Genomic DNA, 19,801 nt, shown 5'->3' with positions numbered 1-19,801 from the left:
TTTTAATCATCAGCATTCTGATAAAACAGACGTTGGTTAGCGCTTGCCAACTTCTGGTAATCAACCTAATTACGTCAAAACCGATGACTAGAGGAACCAGGGAGCCTAAGTGATAGGAAAACGGCATGTACTTTACGAAGTCCATCCAGTCGCATAAAATCCAAGTGCAAAATTAGTAAACAATGCGCTTCTGACGCATTTAACATGATGCTGTAAGTGGTGTATTCTGTACCCGATTGAAAAATTACGGGAATAACCCATTCACAGAACATTGGTAGAGATGATGCAGCTGACTTTAAGTTAAATTGCCCGTCCTGCTGAAGGTGATGTAACAGTTTTTAGTTAACAATCCGGTCTGCCGTGACAAATTTTGTCAGAAGGTCCAATTGAAGCTTCTATAAGTCCTGTGTGCTTGCGTAAGCTTTCGTGCTTTTCAGGAGAAAGAACGGTGTGGTGCATCGGTGGAAATACGGACGAAGTATTCTATCTTGATTACATTTGATCACTCTGAGGATTGCTCAGTTGACACTGGCTATCAGCTTCACAGATTGAATAAAAATTTTTTAACGGAAATACAATCTGTAATCGCTTCTTGGTCCGTTTCCTCTCTCGATCATCAAAAACGGCCCGAAGTAACACTTCATCTCTGTAGATGGTGCGCAGATCGTAGGAAGCCCGTCAAAAAAGCACAGGATAACCTTCATCTCTTCACTGGATAAACCTGAAAGCTGAATTTACTAGTCTCGGAAATGCTGTCGTCTAAAACTGTCTGATTCTTCTATTAGACAGCAAGCCATCAGCCTCCGACGTATGAATAGTTCCCAAACGAACATGAGAGTGTTTGGTTCCTCAGTAAGCGTTTGAAATCTGTTATATGTAACAACCTGGACCGTTGTCACCATCACTGTGAAATAATTTAGGCTGAACCTGACGGCCGTTTGTCTGAGGCATTTCAGGCTTACATCTTGGGAATAGAATGTTGCTTTCAGAACATTTCTAACTAGGCGATTCCATTTCTCAAGTCTACATATTTTCATTCAGTTCCATGTCAACTATCCCGGACGACTTGAAACAACGTAGTTTTTACACTAATGCCCCCTAAATAAATTAAGCCGAGGGTGTGCCTCTTTGAATGATGAAAACTGCCTCCATATATCATTTGGAGGACACACCTCAAGTCTTTTCTTGCATTGCAAGAATAAACCAGAAGATATTGCGAGGATAGATGCCGAAAAGGATTTAGATACTTGACCAACTTCAAACATGTCCTTCTTACTGCACCATTAAAAATGGGCTCAAAAGGCATCTGTCATTGTGCGGGGGGGGGGGTTGACTCAATTTCCCAAGTACTACTTGTATGGACGTCCAGAAAATCTATGGGGCCTAATTCAGACCGTTGTTGAAGATGTTATCAAAGTTTTACGACTTAGGAAACAAGAAGAACGCAGCCTGTTTGAGCGTGCCCAAAGGTCTGCAGAGAAAATGGTTGTAAGATTTATGCCCGTGGATTATCAAACGCGTCTCACCATGACAGGCCCCTTTCCCTCGGATCGTCATAGCCTACCAGAAGGCCTAGTACTTAAGCCCTGCTTGAATGAGGTTCGGCCAATAGGGTTTTCGCCGTTTGTTTAACTGATACATGGCGCAGACGCTGTAAAAATAGTTTAAAGCTGGATTTATTTGGGGAGCAATTTTTCTCACTTCGGGAAGTTGGTGTTTGAAATAGCCCACCTCTGATGGGTGTTCACAGTTCAAAGCACTTTTAAACGCCTTTTCATATGAGCTCTCACACTAAGGAGCTTACTATCCCGGATGAGAATCTAGAGGACAGTGTCACACCCATTGTGCTTGTGTTTTCCAGGTGAATTGAGGCAACAAGAATAAGCCCGACCGCAAATATTGTGTGAAAGCCTCGATCCTGTGCATCAATCAGTTAATCACTGAAGATTACAGCACCATTACATGTTTGCCACTGGTTGAGTTCCCAAGGTTCGCCCGCCAACGAACTGATAAGAAGATAATCCTGTATAGCCATTTTAGTTAGGTGCCTTCCTTACTTTAGCTTATCTCCATTATGTTCTTCAGTGGCAATTAACATCAGGAATGAAAATTAGGTCGGAACAGTAGTGATAATTCTGTCGTTCATTGGACCACTGAGCCATATCCATACAACTTCTGATGAAGGAATCTGGACAAGTGTTCGTTTTCATTGTCAACTCACATGTCCCTGTCCCACCTTCTCCGTCGCGTTGTGCACTGACCTGTCCTGTCGTGAACCTATTGAAGTTTTTTAACCAATCACGAGTGGTAGTTCATTTTTGTCCGCTGCTTAGTAAGTATGGTCTCTCTGTTCGAAACGTACGAGAAGCAGTACGGTGCACTCACCAGTGATATAACATCAAACCTTGGAAAAATACCTTCACTAAAAGACGGTCAGTTTGTGATATAAGCGCTGATACCCAATGCAGATGAAAGATCAGGGGTCATTCGGGAGACCTCCACTTTGTTTGACGAAACTAAGGATATTCTTGAACAGATGTCATTGGAAGTGCAGGATATGACCCATCCTATCAAGACCAAATGTGCCAACAGACTTCATTGTTTCAAATGCGAATTCGAAAAGTTGTTAACGGAATTCGTAAGTTACCGGGTGAAGTTTTGAGAGTTGTAACTGCAAGTTATCAAAATGGGTTAGGTACCTAACAAATTACCAGTTTGCTGCGTTTTCCTTGAGCTTTCCTTAATGAAGCGCAAGATTTCAAGTGATCAGACTTCTGAGGTCGTTCTGTAACTTCCCGACGGTCTAACGCCCCAGTTGAGGTGTGTAAACTTCCTGTTTCTCTGAATTCGCGCATCGACCTCATAGATGTTTTCGTGTGATTAACGAGTTTTCGCTGTACTTCCGGGTGAGACAATGCATCGTGTCCTGGACGTTTTCGTCTTTGCGTACGGGACTGTGATTTCACGTTCCTCCCGAGTTAAATGAGTACGTAGTGTTTGCAGAGCGCCTGTCGATCTCGTGGCCGATGTATGTTTCTTGCTCTCCGTTCATGTCAACCGGCTGTAGTCACTAAAAGTGAAATCCGGTCAAGACCCGTCAACCGTCAACTCAGCCGCTGCTTTTTCGGTTGCCGCACCAGTTTGTTTCTGTCAGACGTGCGTAGAAATTAGTACCTGACTGGTATTGATATTATCCGCACGCTCGCCTGCACAGACTTTAACTTGTTTGTGACTTTCAATGCTGACAGCGAAGCGTGGCGCGAAATGTCAACGCGAGATATTCTCTCGGCTACATTAGTGTGGGGTTGGCGGATAGCTTCAGTACGCAGTCAATACAAAAGTCTTTGTCGGGCGTATGCGGCATTGGAGTTTCTTTTTGGGATATGTCAAAGAAGTCGGTTGTTTAGGTCATGGTAAGCATTGACAAACAATGTCTACGCTCCACATGTTCAGTGTAGAGTGTCACTTCGTAACTTCGAAGGTATGCAAGCGCATTTTGAGGAAGTAGATTAAGCCCAACTCTAGACCTTCAATCAAGAGTCGAACTGAGGTCCTACCATGGTAACACGGGGATAACCGAAGCTCATTTTGTCGGTCACAGTACGTGAATCCCGGTGCGGCGCGAGTGCGTGCACTGAGTGCGTGCGTAAATGGGGTCTAGTGGGTCATGCGGGCGAAATCCGTAAAGTAATATCCAGTCGGTGCAAGAGAGCCCGGAACAGAGCCCGTAGACTGGGTACGCAAACAGTCATAGCCACTTCAGTTCATCAGCGGCTGTGACTTCTGTTTGAGCTGAGGTTTTAGTGTAACAGTTAATATGCATGTCATCAAATCACGTATAATCTCGACCAACTCGCGTCGTTTATGGCATCGGAACCTGAAGGGTTGTGCGTTGTAGGTGACCGTGAAAGCACGTAACATGGACATTCTTGTTCAGTCCGTCTCGGACGTAGACAGTTGGAACCACTAGAACCCATACACCGTTGAGGCCTAATGCTGTTGGTCTAAATGATTGCAAATGAGATTGAATTTGTTGATGGGTTTTCAGGTGCATTATAGTAAATTGCCTGGGACACTGTCCATCCTTTTAGAAATCCGATGCTCGCTGACCCGTTGCTAAATCGGTCCTGTTCCAAAGCCATCGACCTCTGTGCGTGGTGAAGCCGCAACCCAGCTCTACAATCTGCTGCATCGCATATGTCAGCGTTAGCGAAGGTATTTGATAGTTTATAGCAGGATCGGCACAGCTGTCTGTTTGTCAGCTCAACTCATATTTTCGGTTAATTAGTTCACAGACTCGTCGGTGGCATCACCAGAATCCTGATTCTCGTCCTGTGACATTTTTATCAGAACCCAGTGAGACAGCGTTTATCCACACTGAACAAGGTGCTTTCCAAAGCAATATTCTGTCCGCTTTGTCTGAGTTCGAAATATCAAACCATCATTATACGTGGGTTGTGTGGGACTCGTACAAGAAAGACGGACACTTTAGGAAAGAAAGATGAGAGCAAATTCGTAAGTTTGAAATACTTGCTGTGGTTGTCAAAACAGCGTGTCATAGACGGGAGTCCACTTTGGGCTTCGACCTTGACCCTTGAAACCAGTCATAAGTTTTTTGATGTAATATCCCACAACAGTGCTTGGGGTGGGGACGCTTGAAGTCCGATGCAGAAGCGTTCCTTCTGTTGCTTCTGTACATAGCAGGATTTCGCGACTTCCGCAGCTTCTTGTTTTCATTGCTCGAACTTTATTGATCAATTCATCCATTCGCAATCTAAGTAGATGTGGATACTCAATGCTTTGGAGCGCCTTGTGTAAATCGGGAGCTTTATCGACTACGATATCATTATGACAGACCTGGTCAGTACATGAATGTTGAAGGCTAGAATCGTATTCAGTTATCTCCAACTGTGACGTCAAAAATATCATTGTCATTTATATTAAAACATACCAGACTACGATGTGGTTTCTGTTGGTACTGTGATATGTAGCCTCTGTAATCCGAGGATCTGAGGGGTTTTCATATCTGTGATCATCGATGGTGTACCAATATGCCATTCTACCTGCATATGCTATCTGGCAACAAGACCAGGTCAGCTGTCGCCAGGGTTATTCAAAGACTGATAGGTGCGTTTTGCCTTAATTTGGGGACGAGGACGCACTCCAGCTAAATGGGGCCAGCCACTCACTGCACATTCATCCAGAAAATTGTCTAAAGTGGATGTTCCATTTAGGGTCTTAAGCCACTATCTTCGGTAAGACCGCGACCTCACACCACGCGAGGCGCAAGCTCGAGAACATCATGCAGGATTTCGACAAGGTAGGGGATAAATTCGTACATATTCGCGCTAGGTCAAGTACCCGAGCATTGTCAAGCGTACCGACGAAAGACTAGTGGTTTCCGTTGTCTTCTATTTGCCTTATACTCCTTTTGTGGATTTGCTCCTCGAAGGATTCCCCATGACGTAGCGGCGCAAAATTAAAGTGACCGATGTCGACTTGACCACTGTGGGACATCCTATCCTTCCGGAAGGGATCCGCGTGATCCAGCGGCGAATTTCGTCGGAGTGGTTTGCTGGTGTTCATCTGTCCTATATTTGTGTGCTGCATCTATGTTGGGTAAGGTTTACAAATGTTATGGGTCAATCCTATTGACAGTATCTTGCCCCCAGCATAACGATCAAGCGCGTCCCTTCCGGATGTTTTGGAAGATTTAGGCACCCTATTCTCCAGGAACATTAGATTTTTTCAATAATTCCTCACTGTTGCCCTTTCCATCTTCCGGTAGGGTATTCTGTGGTCTTAGGGCACGTTAAGACCAGTTGCTACTTCACTGGTATTGTTGCCCATGGTGGTGAATTACAATGTTTATCGGACAGCGTCAGGAAAACGCCCTCTTCTCCATCGAACAAAATGTATGCAGGACTTCGCTCACTGGTATGTTGCTGTCGATAATGACGGTGATCATCAAAGTCTGTGGACCGTCGCTTACAAAGACTGACCCCAACGAATTCGGAATGATGTGATTATCCGATGAATGTTCGTAGTTCACTTCAGGACCTCATCCAGCACTACATCGTCATGTGCTACGCATACCGGTTATCGTCCATCGGGAAGAGTTCTGTTTTCCTTGTCGAATTCGGTGTAGCTTAAACCAAGAGGGGGAAAATTGCGACTCGGCAGAAGGGAGCAAACGAAGTTACGAGAAGTTCACGTGTTATCGATCGTTTCCGCCTTCCAGAATAAGCTTCACATGATCGACGACGTCCGTGTTTCCGGGTCGTTTTGCTGAGTGACGAGGGATGTGGGTTCGTAGTGTGTTTGTCGTAGATATCTTTTATAACTCCTTTTTATTCCCATGTCAGTACTTTCTCCAGCCGAACTAAACGAATGTACTGGTGTTTTAGCACCTGTGCAACTGTCAGTGAAGATGATGATGAATGCGTCGTCGGTTATCATCAATCACAAACCAGACACTGCCACAGTTTCTAACGGTCCACAGTCAAAACCAACTTTAAAATGTTTGAAGGGGTGGTGCTGTTCATCAATTTGTCTCAAAGTAAAGATATGGTCGATGCATCTTCAGCCGGGGCGAAACCCAGCTTGATTTTCACGAATCTCTCCCGTTGATTGATCAACCTGCGCACAATAATGTCACAGAGCACTTTATATGCAACGGATACCAGGCTGGTGCCACGATAATTTTCACATGACATCCTTGCGACTTAAAAAAAACTGGGATAACGGTCGAGATTCTACTGATATTCTGTTTTCGTTCCAAATCTTCTGAACTGTGTTTGTGAGACCGTTCACCAGGACTTCACCACCTTTGAAGGTGCGGGGTACAGACCACCCGTGCCAGGTGTTTTTTCGCGTTGGAGGATTGACATCTCAAGCTGGAATTCTGTTGTTGATGGTGGGTTGGTGTCGGTGTTCCGTTCAGCCCCGCTGGGTTCTTCCAGCAGTTGTGTTGAAAGAGACTAGCCGAACTGTCCTCTGAAGTGCTCAGCCTACTGCTCAAAAAGACGATTGAGGGAGTGAATTGCCCTTCCGTCTTTTTCGCATGTCGTTTGGCTGGTACTTGTCGTCTTCCGACCGGTTAATCAACTGAAATAAGGCGCGGTTGTTGCCTGCAGCGAAAGTCTTTTTCATCTCCTGAGCCTTCATAATCCACTGGCGTTCTATTTCATTCTTCCGTCTCCTAGTTATCTGAGGGGAGCGAGATGGATCAAGTGATTAGAGCGCGAATTTATTGACCGGAAGGTCCGTGGTTCGAACCCGACCTCTGCCACTTGACTTCACCTGTCTAGGCTTGGACGACCTGGTAGTATCCCAGCCCCCGTGCCTCCTTTCGTGGGGCATGCAGCTAGGCCCCGAAAGGGTGCTTCAGCCGGACGATTTTTTTCTGGTTATCTGGTTATCTCTCAACCATACTCCTAGGGCAACCTGGTACACACTACCTAATGTTGCCGCAGGTGACGCGAATTTGGCAAACATGATTTAGACTTTCGGTATTCTTGCACTTATTTCACCAGCACACTTCCATTATGGATAATGCAATTATTGAGGTATGTAAAGCTCTTCACAACGTTCAGTAATTCGCGGAGTACCAGGGCATCTACAAGAGCCATTCTGCAATCTGACTTTGCATTTTGTAGTTGTCGAAAGACGTTCCAGCGGTAGTTAGTTTGCTCAGTAACGCTTGTGCTTTCCTTTCGTCTACAGAGACTAAGCCGATGCCATCCTTGTGTTCCAGGTTGGCAAGATTTTCATCAGCGACGACATGAGCACCAATTTTGAGACCTTTTGGATTCGGATCCACTGTTTCATCGAGGACGTGGTGGAAACAGTGGAAATCATTGCCCGACACCACTTTTATAGGGCTATCAGAAGTATGTGATCGTGAAGTCCGGGTGATGTTAAGGAGTTTCTAGGACTCACCCTTGAAGCCAAGATAGCTCATTGATTCACGCACAAAAAAACGTCGGCTGGGAAGATGGGCCGAACACTCCAAAGAACAGTTTAGTTGGCCCCCTGCAACCCAGCCTGTGGAGAAAGCTCATACGGGCGAATGGAATGTAAACCCTGATTGCCCGTCGGAAGAAGAAATAACGTACGAGATATCCGTACTGAAACTTGAGAAGGCACCAGGATCGGATGGTCTCTATCCAGCCCTCTTCAAAAAGGCACTTAATCCCTGATGACCAATCTAACAAAATTAATTGGTGGAGTGATGAGAAAGTGCTTGCTGAATGGGGCATGTCGACAGTTGTCCCCATCTCCAAAAAGGGTACGCGGACGCTGTGTGAAAACCATCGTGGCATCAGCGTGGCATATTTGGCATCAAAGGTCCTCTCTGGTCTTATTCTTCAACGTTTCACTGAACACAGGGAGAGATCCGTTAAAACTAGGCTGGGTTCCGTCCTGCAACAAGATGCATCGATCACATCTTCACCCTCCGACATATTCTGGAACGGTGACACTGCTTCCAGTAACCAACAATGATTGTGTTCCTTGATCGGAAAGTTGCCTTCGACTCTGTGGACCGTCAGGCACTATCACAGTGTCTGTGGAGCAAAGGTGTCCCCCACACAAATATCGAGTACGTAGACGGCAGCTGCTCTTGGGTCTGACCCCGTGATAATCCAAACAGTATTAAATAATCCAAAGAACTCTGTCTCACGGTTTGACATGCGCTTTACACCTTCAAAGTGTAAAGTGCTACTGCGAGACTGGATGAGCCGACTGAAATAGCAGACAAATTTGTCTAACTTGGTAACTGTCAGTCCCGGTGGTCTCGCGAAAGATGGTATTTCCATCCGGATTGGGAAGGCCAGAGCATCTTTTGTGAACCTGCATCATCTGCGACGTAGGCATAACAACAGCTTGACGGTCAAATATTGATTGGCAGTTAAGCACCGAAAGGATGGCACAGCTGAACGATTGCAGGTACCAGGACGCCAGCTGAATTGCTATTTGAAGTGCTGTGCCCAACGGTCCGAACCTCCTGCTTTGCTGCATATAAGGGAGCCATTTTGGTCCCTGTTTATTTCACTGAAAACAGGTTTTCGAGGACCGGTCGAACAAATCGAGTGGAAAAGGTTGCGGACGTCTCCAGCATTCTTCACATCTTCCATTTCTTCGGACTTTCGGGTCCATTAAGCTTCTTGGTCTACACGGATACTCAGTTTCACCTGGCGTCGGATGATGCGTCGGTGGAGTTGTGGTTGCGACCAGGAAGAATTTACAGCAAAGACATTGTCCTATCAGAGATCCAGTGTTTGGATCAGGTTTGCTGGGTTGTACCGCAGACGGACGTTCCGGCTTTGATTGGTGTCTTAGCCGTTTATATAAGACATCGTACCGTCCAGCGGGCGCTCAAGTAGCTGGTTCTGATAGTTTCGTTTGACTTCTGGGTCCACCAGCTTCTCAATGGCTAAGCGAGGTGTGCGCGTTTTGCGTACACCTGAAAAGCAGCAGTGTACAAGTGCATGGTCGGAGTCCACGCTGGTTTCCAGAAGGAGCGTCAGGCCGTGATAGACCCTCGCCACCGATTACTGACGATGATGTGGTCTATTTGGATTCGGCGCTGGTTTATTGGTGGGCACCACGTTCTCAAGCGAATTCCACCGTTCCGGGAATTCGTACTGCAAAGGAACAGTCTGTGATCGGCACGCATCTGAAGTATGCGATCCCCGTTGTCCGTGCGTCTCCTGTCCAATCCAAAACGACCACTTAATCGGGCCTCAGCAGCGCTTAGTCTACCCACCTGGGTGTTCATGTCACCAGCAACCACAACTATATCTGTGCTTTTAGCCTGTTGTAAAAGGGCACCCAGATAGTCGTAAAGCCGCTTCTGGCAGATTCAGAGCCACAATCAATTGGGAGCGTAAGCAGACACAATAAACAAAGCGCGGTGGACCTCAGTTGCTCCAAATTCTCTCTGTGCCAACCGAACCACACAGAGGCGACTATCAACGGGTATCCAGTCAAGCGGAGACGCTTCCGCTCAGTCGCTCAATACAATACCCACTCCAGCATATCCAGCTTCAGCGGCCTCTGCATCACCAGAGGTGCGCAGCAGGAAGAGGGACAAAGCTGTCAGTTTGATCACAGTGCTTACGTCCTGCGTCCTTGTTTCTGACAGACAACACACATCAACATAGAGGGAATCCCGCTCACTTGCAAGAGCCACTTGTTCTGCTTGCTTCAGTGTGCGAACATTAAAGGGGGATAAGTAGACAAGCTTTCGGTGTTTGAAAACAAAATTCTAAGTATTTGGGCTTTTGACTGAACTCGGACGTATAGAAGCTGTAGCTAATTGTAATGCAGGGCGAGCAAAACGGTCAGTCCTAGAGCTGGGACCTGCGGAGGATGTATTCAAATCTGTTGCGGGGGTGGGAGATGGAATACGTGAAAGTGTAAGAAGGGAGGCTCCAGCACTTACATATTTTCGCTTACCCGCCCTGCTGCATGCAGCACGCAAGTCGAACCAGCTGATGGCACCATGCGACGGCTGATGTGGCATGAGGGGTTGTTAGCTGTAAATGTCATGGTTGTAGGAGGACTGGGATACTGCAAGGGCGCCCACACCTAGACAGAGGATGGTTAGGTCCTCAGCCAGAGTCTTCAGCTCATCAGCCTAACCGCAAGGCAGCGGTGTTGGGCTGGAAACGCGAGTACATTACCATTTTTAGGGAACACGTCGCCACACTTGTTCCAGCCCCCAACCTGGTATGAGAGACAGTGTCGCGCGGTCACCCTCTAGTATAGTTCAGTGGGTCGCCGAGGTACACAAACCACCACATCGCGGTTAGACACAGTCCACTCGGGTCCGTGTTCAGTGAAAGAACCAGTCGGTGAGCGTTGTGGATATTCAAGTCGCTAAGGGACTAGGAAGCGGTAAAATCAGGTTGTCAGATGTGTTCATAATTGACAGTGAGTGATGCCATTTTTATTGGGCGACTGACATACACAGGGGACATATTTGTCAACCTGTGGCAGGAAGATTTTTTGGCCAAAATTGGAAGCGGAGGAGCATCAGTTTAGTCGCTGAGAAACTCTTAAGTGGGTGATGGGGTAGAGAATTGAACCTGCTGTGAACACTCCAAGTGCCCACACGTTCAACACAATCTACCCCAAAATTCCCAGGCTCAACAGAGCAATGCTGCTAGTAGGTTTCATTGAACGCCACTTGTTTGGCTGCAGTCTGTGAACAGATCTGGCTCAGACGGATATAGCTTATGCTGAATAGAGCGAGATGAAGCTGTGGCTATTCGACGGCCTCAGCGGAATCTATCTCGACAGAGGACCAGTTATACCATTCCACCCGTCAGGTGTGAACAGATTGATTTTGAACTCACGTTTTCCTAAACCAAACAATTGTTCAACTCATTTGAAACACATTTGAAACTCATTTGAAAACGCTCTGCTAAAACGTTTACGATATCTGTTTGAAACTACCCAAAATAACTGAACTTATGTCTTTTTCTTATCGCGCTGTAGCTAGTGTGGACAGACCAGCCGTTGAGTTTGACAATGCTCCACGCTATTCGCACTCGTGCGTCTAGTTCCTAATAAATAAAATAAAAATAAGCGTCCAACTGTAACACCCTTTTGGTGCCTAGCTTCCATGCTACCCAATGGAAGCATGTGGAATGGGATACTACCACGTTGCCCAAGCCTAGACGGGGGGAATTCGAGAGGCAGAGGTTGGGTTCGAACCATTGACCTTCCGGCCAGTAAATTCGCGCTTTCACCACTGAACCACCTCGGACATAACGAGTCTGGGACCGATTAGACCCAGGCCTGCTACTGGCCAGGACTCAGGAACACCAAAGTATCACCCATTCTTATTCATATTTACAAATCGAAATAACCGTGAGTGTACCATAGAAAGCGATAAACTTAGGAAACGATTTGGCGTCTGGCAATGTTGCCGACCATCCGATCGGGTTTTCCGGTTCCCGTCAGTCATTTCGATATTAGGAGTCAAATTTGGGTTAGCCTGGCCTGTGTGACTACATAACCTCACGCCTTCGAACCAGTCACCGGCTTGGATGAACTAATTGCTTATCCATGTGTTCCTGCTGTTTGGAACCTTTCCCAGAACCCTACCTGATGATCGGCCCAGGTTTCAAAAAATTGTGGTCCATCTTGAGCACTACCCTGCGAAAAGCACGTATTGCGCTTAACTTGTGTGCGCATAAATGTCGATAAGACGTTCGTACCGTGATTTACGATGAGTTGATCCCCTCTCAAATAACCCTCTCAGTTAAAGGTTTTGTGCAGCCGGATTACGCCAGACAACCTGCACCTTGGAGTTACAGCCCTTCGTTCCACCAGACACTTCAACGCCCGTTTATGTGAATTTCTCTCCTTCCAGTCCGACTACACTTATAAACAGCGTGTAAGCATTCTGCATACTCGGCTCGATTGACGGGGATGTCCTACTTTGCGGAGGACATGTTCTATCTGCACATCCATCCTTGGTTAAAACGTCTGTCTTCCGGTACTGCTAGAGTGCATACGACCTTGAGAGGCATCTTGTCCTTGACCGATCACCTGTCTGTGCGGCGTTCTAACGTGAATGTTCGGCTCACATATTGAAGCTGCAGAGATCACAAGTCCACAGCAACCTGGACGGCAGAGGTTGAGGGAGGCACCTGACGGACTCACGTTGATATGTTCTCGGTTCCATAAATAAAAGGCTCATACCGGTGTTGCAAGTTACAAGCAGTTGTTGTCGATCTACTATCCACTCAGTCCGTTAGAAACTACATGTATAATTTGCCATCACCACAACCCGATATGAGCGTGTCATACGGCTTTGTTGAACTTGTTTCATGAATGGGATTATTTACCTAGTTAAGTGTATCTGATTGCCAGGGCGGTATCCATATTTTCAATAACACGTGGTGTGTGCTGGTTCATCCGACGTTCTTAACGTATAGCGATACCCCAAACAAATTGCACAAGGTCTTCCTACACCACCCTCACTCGCGGTCGGTCTGCACACAAGGAGAAATCATACCATGTTGAGGGTTCATGGTTTGATGGTGTTCCCATGTTCACCTAGTCATATCGAACATCCAACTGTTCAACCTGTAGACTTCGTCTGCAACGAATTCGCTGGCGAAAAAAACGACGCAAATGCCGGTATTTTCACATCAAACAACCGCTATCCGTTGTCACTGTAAAATGCTTCTCAAACTCTCTCACACAGGCGAATTAACGATTTTATACAGGGAGTTCCGCCATTCAGTTGACGCGGCCAAAGAGTAGCTTAGGCCTCTTATGCACATCTTTCATGATCACCATCGACAGTATGACATCAGTGTTCAACATTTGCTTCACTGCCGTACAACCATGATTTATTTGATAGGCTTTTTGTGAAGGAAAGAATAAGAGTGCCAGATTACTAATCATTCCGAGGTGATTCCACCTCCAGACACTCATTCAGACAACCTGGATAGAAACTGTCAACAGGAACGTAATAGACATCGGCAAGTAGTCACATCTTGTAGCGTCTCCAACCAGGCGCAGTGGGAATCACGTGGTACTCATCCTGGAAGGCGAGTAACACTGGAACCGATTATTTCGAGTAGACACAGGTCTGGGTTTACAATATCTGTTATCGGTGCAGCGGCTACATCTTGTAGTCCAACCAGGCGCAGTGGGAATCACGTGGTACTCATCCTGGAAGGCGAGTAACACTGGAACCGATTATTTCGAGTAGACACAGGTCTGGGTTTACAATATCTGTTATCGGTGCAGCGGCTGCTCGAACACAACGTTGGACGAACCGATAGGCTTCATCCGTCGACTGAGTGTGTTCCTTCCTACGTTTCACCTGTAGGGAAGGAAAGCGGATTGATTTTTGTGCATTTCCCCCTCTAGCACGGCTTAGTTAATTGTGTTTCCCGTCCTGGTGATCCGCCAACCCAGTCATACACTTGAAGATGATCTCCTCAGCCCACTTTGCACTCCACCCGACCCACGCAATCCACTGTTAGTACTCTTACCGCTCTTAGAGTGTAAATACATTTTCCTCATCCTACCCTCTTCTCCGTACATGAATAGTTTGCCAGAATTCTTCCCTAGTTTGGCATCCGAATCAAGGTTACCAAACTGCCGATGTCCGGCCGATTCGTATTTTTGGTTTGCGTAATGTGAGAATGCCAGATTTTGGTAAAATAGGTGGTGATTAGTAATGGAATACCGTCGGTTGTCTTCATAGATTGTCTGTATCTACCATCAGTTGCAGTGGCAGACATCCCTGATGCACAGTTGTTTTAAACAACTTATTTCGCGTTTTACGGAGCTAGTGCCCATATCTACACTCCTGAAATCTTATCGCTTGTCAAGGGTGAATATTCTCAAATGAACACAAATAGGAAGCATATTGATAAACAGCACACAAGGTCGTCGAATTACTTATCAACATTATTAAGATTTAACTTCTGTTCCTTCGCTTCGTTTATTTATATTACACTGTTACCCTAGAAATCAATGTTTTTACTTTACTTTGTGGTAGGTCCTTCAGATGGAATGTAGTTGGTTCAAATTTCATTGACTATTGTTATCGTCCATTGTATGCGTTCTGTAGCCAGTCTTGCTTTTTGTTGACTTTATGAGACATCATGGATAATCTGAATTTGACAGCTGGGTAGCGTGGAAGCACAGAACTCTTCGTACAACCATCCTTGAATGTAGTTAATCGATGTATCTTGAATTTCAAGACATACACGTTGCCAAGCAATATACTGTAGCTGCGTTCCAGGTTTAGTGTGGCAAGGAGCTATGCACCGGAACAAGCCTCACTGCGAACATCCGCTCCCAATTTTGATTTTATCAATGAATGACATACCAACTTCGAAAGTTGCTTTATACGTTTCTCTATGTCTGGTCTCAAAAGTTTTTTACTTTGACTTTTTGTAAACAGCGTATACAACCCAGATCCCTATTTCCCTCCCATTCTCTTGCCGCTTAACAGAAGAGCCCGCGCTACGCGGCACGCATCATGTCCGATGTATCAAAAAGGCAGTTTGAAGGCGATGAAGAAAGTTTACGCGAAGAGGTCCTTTATGATTCTGATATGCGGGCCCGACTGTTGGACAATACAGAAAGAATGGCTCGCTCAACCAACAGACTGGAGGATGGGTTGGGAGTTGCTCTTCAAACCGAAGAAGTTGGTGGTCATATTCTAAATGATTTAGGGGACCAACGTGAAAAGCTACAGCGTAGTCGTCATCGAGTGAGTATTCTTGGTGGATGTCATATACAGTCAACCTTGTATAAGTTTCTCCGAACGCGGACCAACTTTTCATATTTAACTTTGTCTATGTCTGAATATAGGATACCTCTATTTAACAACCGCTTGACAGTGCAACGCTCCCTTCTAACTACGTTCAGTAACCGACTTCACACAAACGTTTGTCGATGGTCTTTGCTCATTCCTCTGATGACTGCTCCATTCGTACGTGTTTTATTAGCTCTGTGTCCTATAAAGCTGCCTCCAGGCCAAAGTCTCCACCCTCTATCTAACGTAAGCAGACATGTCATTAAACGGCTTCTGCTGTACGAGCAAAACATCACTAACCGGCAGATGACGTACGCCGACTTCCCCAATATATGACAGTGGCCTGCTTGATACATACACACATAGATGAGCGCAGGGACTACCAACTGAGATAGTAAAAATGTTCACTGAAATTTGTCCTGTGCTTGTCAAGAAAAACTGCGATGTATTTCCTGTTGAAACTTTTTAGCTTCAGACTCGGCGGTTTGTTTTATGTTCTGTCGTAACACCTGTGTATTGAAAGGAGACGTATAGTGGTGATTTACTTGTTGACAGCACTGGTAGTGCCAAAGCTGCAACACAGAGCTTGAAAAAAGTAGCAAACTCATGTAGTTCGGATGAAACACTACAAGAGTTTTAAAGTTAAGCAGATAGGCTATTGGAGGACTTGAACGTATTTCGAGTCTACCTGTGGTCTTGCCATCATTCCTTTATTCATATGATATTATTTTCTCACTTTGTTGATAAGTAAACTAACCTTCCAAAATAAACTGTAATTCCTAACCATTTCGAATATTGGGCATAATCTGACTCCGGCCTCGTGTTGTAGATACGCATGGTGTGACCGTAGGGTCTCCTATTCTTTAGAGTGAGCGGTCGGAAAGTATGGCGACTGCACAACCAAGGGATTTTTCATCCGATCTGTCTTATTGTTTGTCTTTTTTATCGCACAGGTAGTTCACCTTTGTCGATTAATACATTTAGTCAACGACTGGGTTCCAATTTGATGGATTCTGCAAGAGTTTGAGACTTTGTTGTGACCGTCCGACATCACTGGCATTGGTTACCTCCAAATATCGTCAAGTTTAGTTTCATTTGCCATTTGTTACTGACTATTTTGTGGGTTTTCATTACCGCTGATTTACGTTGCTGTTGTTTACCCACCTTGGTTACAGCTACGTCAGGCCGATGCTGATTTGACCAAGAGTTCACGCATACTCAGTGAAATGACCAGACGGTGAGATCTTCTGCGTCCGTTTTTTGGTGGTCTCAGATGTGGGTTATACCTCATTTTTGTCCACCTGTTCATTTCGTTCTTACCCAACAGATGCATGGTGTTTCATAGCTGAATGCGTGCCAGATGAGTTGACCCTAATCTTTAAATTGATTGAATTAGTCTGGTTCTTTGACTAGGTCACATCTGTCAATGCTATCACTGTAAATAGAAACCCCTCCTCCTATGAAGTTCCATGACTGTTAGGCAGTTGGATTGATTAGTTGTTTGCAGTAGTCACTCCAACTTGATTTGTGCAGGACCAGGACCCATGACGTTCGGTTTCACAGCATGGATGTTGCTTCTGAATGTTTGTCTCGACAAGGCATTAACTTTTGAGTTCACTTCCGGTGGCCGTTTCCATAGGTGCAGGAAAACAAGCTGACTTAGCGTAGAATCCGTAATAATCACCAAGTTTCAACCCTGAATTATTGTTATCATCTGTGGTTTTGGGCTGATCAGCTGAGCCCACTTTGTTATTTGTTTAATTTGGCTTTTATCCAACATTTAGTTGGGCTCTCTGGTCTGTATCAGTAAGTTACTTGGAGGCCGGATCTTAAGCGCTTCCGGCACTAAGGAGAAGAGCCTATGCGGTCAACGGAGAGTCCAAGATGTTAGGACTTGCCTCCTAGTTGGAGGTTCGACCCTCATGTAGATTGACTTACCTTTACATTACTCGGCCTTCTAGCTAGAATAAGCACAATCCTACTGTGGTACCCGCATATCTGGTCAATTCCACTCCTTACACAACCACAGTTCATTTCAAATATCTTTGTAACGAGCAGACGATATCTTCGAGTGATGCGTAATACCAGAACCTCCAGGAAGACTGGGTTTCTATACGATACTATTAATGTAAGACAAATTCGTAAATTATACAAACCTCGACAGTAGATACTCGTCCAAAACAAATGGTCCACTTGGATAACAAAAGTGCGGACCAAATGGGCGAACAGGCTCCCACGTGAGACAGTTACACGTGCATGAAGTCGGCCAGGCCACAAATGATGACCTCAAGGCCAAATGAATGAAGTGGTAAGGGCAAACAAACACCAGTTCATATACACGCGCTAAACACAAAAGTGGAGTGGGGGTTACAAATAGGGACACACGGAGCGTGGGGAATTTCAAATGTCAACAGTCGGTTCAACTGTGAGCGAAGAAACGCTTCCGGCAGTCTGCTCCGCCTGTTCATCGAAAAAGGTCCAACCACATGTGGATTTACATTTGACCAAACTTTCGCTCACATCGCCTCCAAATGGCTGGGTAAGAATTACTACACTAGTCACTAAGGTTCGTGAATTTTTCGTGAGATCGTCGTCGTTCAGCTGCGCCACCCTCTCGGTGTTTACCTACCATGCCACCAGAGGGAAGCACGAGGGTCAGGATACTGCCAGGTTGCCCAAGCCTAGACAGGGAAGTCGAGATGCAGAGATCGGGTTCAAATCACCGACCTTTCGGTCGCGCTGTAACCAATGAGCCTTGTGCTGCGCTGCCAACTCAACTCACCGGTCATTTCTATCATAATCAGAAAAATCAGGTTCGAGCTTCTCAATGGTAACATTGTTGGCCAAGTATTTACTACCTCGTTTTTCCTGAGAAAATAATGTTGACTGGTTCTTGGTCAGTCACTGTCTGAGGGAGGACCAGGTGAGTGGAAACTATGTTACAGTCGGATAAAAACATTTGGAACAAAGTGCTGCAAGGGACGACCTCAATACTGTAATTTCCTCAACCGGATAGCTTGTCGAGCTTCTGCTGGACAGTAGTTTTGATCCCAGGTCAGGTTAGCATTTTTCTTTCAAAGATCCAGAAACGCGAGAGCTGATGGAAATAACGAAAATGCGATCAAATAACTATCCGTCATGCAGTCTACGGATATGCATTCATATGGAAGAAGGGTAAAACCATGTGAAGTGGCCCCGCGGGTAACCTCGATTGAAGGCCGAGCATTTTTGTTCCTGTAAGGATCACCAAGTAGACTTGAAAAATTTTGAGGCGGTTTCATGTAGGATGTATATGTTTTGGTTAGGCTAATGACTTATGTTAACCCTGCTCGCGCCTTTTCAGGTCTAGTTTCACAAGTGCTTTCATCTGATTTGCCCTGCCGATCGGAGCGTTGACCTTTAGACGATTTTAACCCACTTTCTCACTTCAGAATCATTCAGAACCGCGTGCTACTCGTGGGGACAATTTTTTTGATGATAGTCATATTTCTGGTCGCTATCTATCTCGTCACCAAACGCAGTCCTTCATCTGCTGCCCCAAACTCCCTCTCGCTTCCACTTCCCGATGTTCGTGTGAAGAATCCTGATGTGTTACGGATCGAAGTCGCGGATGCTGCCAAAGATAATGTTGTTTCGAACGTGCCCCCAGAACCATCCGGAAAGGCCTAATCGTATAAAATACCACGGTATTTACCTGCGCCCTAACGTTGTGATAACGTTCCTTTCTCTTCGTTGTTCGCTAACACATGTACATTGCTACCTTGGCAAAACTTATTTCCGGATTTCTCATAGTCTCTGTTGTCCTTCACGCTTCACTTCAGAGTTTTTTGTTCTACGGTCTTTTCTTCATCTTCCCTGTCTAATGAACCATTGAAAATGATCGTATTACAGATTATATATTTTGAAACTATGCTGCATTATGGTCGCTAAGTTTGAACCGATCATTTATCGATTCAGGCACTGAGCTTAGCGGCAAGATGTAATTAACGTTCCTAATTGGCAACCCAGCAACCAGGTTGAATACCTTTGTCCTCCTAATCCGTGCTACTGAGTGGTCCTAAGGTTCCACTGTTTTGTCGTTCTTCCCATGTCACATCGTAGGAATAGGTCTTGTTTACTAGAAATGCCGTCCATAGTCTATATAGGGACACAGCTTTTTTTGCTTCTCTTGAGGGATCAGCTCGAATCTCGTCACTTTCCAACATACCTCGGGTTGTCTGTCGTTGATGCCATTACTTTGCACACCATCAAAGCACGTGCAGCGCTTTCCTCATCTGCATCATCTCGTAGTCAAATAAATTTCACTGAAATTAAAGGGCTATGTCCACAGAATAGCTTTGAGAAGGGTTTTAAAATGGCGTCTTAACGGGCTAAAAATTCACGTATTTGCTCACGCACGTCACCTTAGTGCAGCAAATGTCACCTGTCTGTAGCGTATTTATATTCGTTAACTAGTGCTTAGAAATTAGTCGGGATCTCCATGGCAATAGGTAAGGTTTG

General features: G+C 45.6%; 2 protein-coding genes across 2 annotated transcripts; one reads left to right on the top strand and one right to left on the bottom strand.

Moving 5' to 3' along the window:
* Positions 1-2,332: 2,332 nt before the first annotated feature.
* On the top strand, positions 2,333-18,970 carry T265_10049 (hypothetical protein; the record flags this gene model as incomplete). Its single annotated transcript, XM_009176302.1, has 3 exons — positions 2,333-2,638; positions 14,996-15,256; positions 18,743-18,970. The coding sequence occupies 3 exons, from the start codon at positions 2,537-2,539 to the stop codon at positions 18,968-18,970; spliced, it is 591 nt and encodes a 196-aa protein (XP_009174566.1).
* T265_10048 (hypothetical protein) lies at positions 4,543-4,935 on the bottom strand (the record flags this gene model as incomplete). The annotated part of the gene is made up of 1 exon (XM_009176303.1): positions 4,543-4,935. One exon carries the CDS (start codon positions 4,933-4,935, stop codon positions 4,543-4,545), a length of 393 nt encoding a protein of 130 aa, XP_009174567.1.
* Positions 18,971-19,801: the final 831 nt, after the last annotated feature.

This window comes from Opisthorchis viverrini (genome assembly GCF_000715545.1).
Source record: "Opisthorchis viverrini unplaced genomic scaffold opera_v5_334, whole genome shotgun sequence".
NCBI classification, from domain to species: Eukaryota; Metazoa; Platyhelminthes; class Trematoda; order Opisthorchiida; family Opisthorchiidae; genus Opisthorchis; species Opisthorchis viverrini.
The sequence above is the reverse complement of the archived record's forward strand: the minus strand, read 5'-3'. Positions and strand labels throughout refer to the sequence as shown.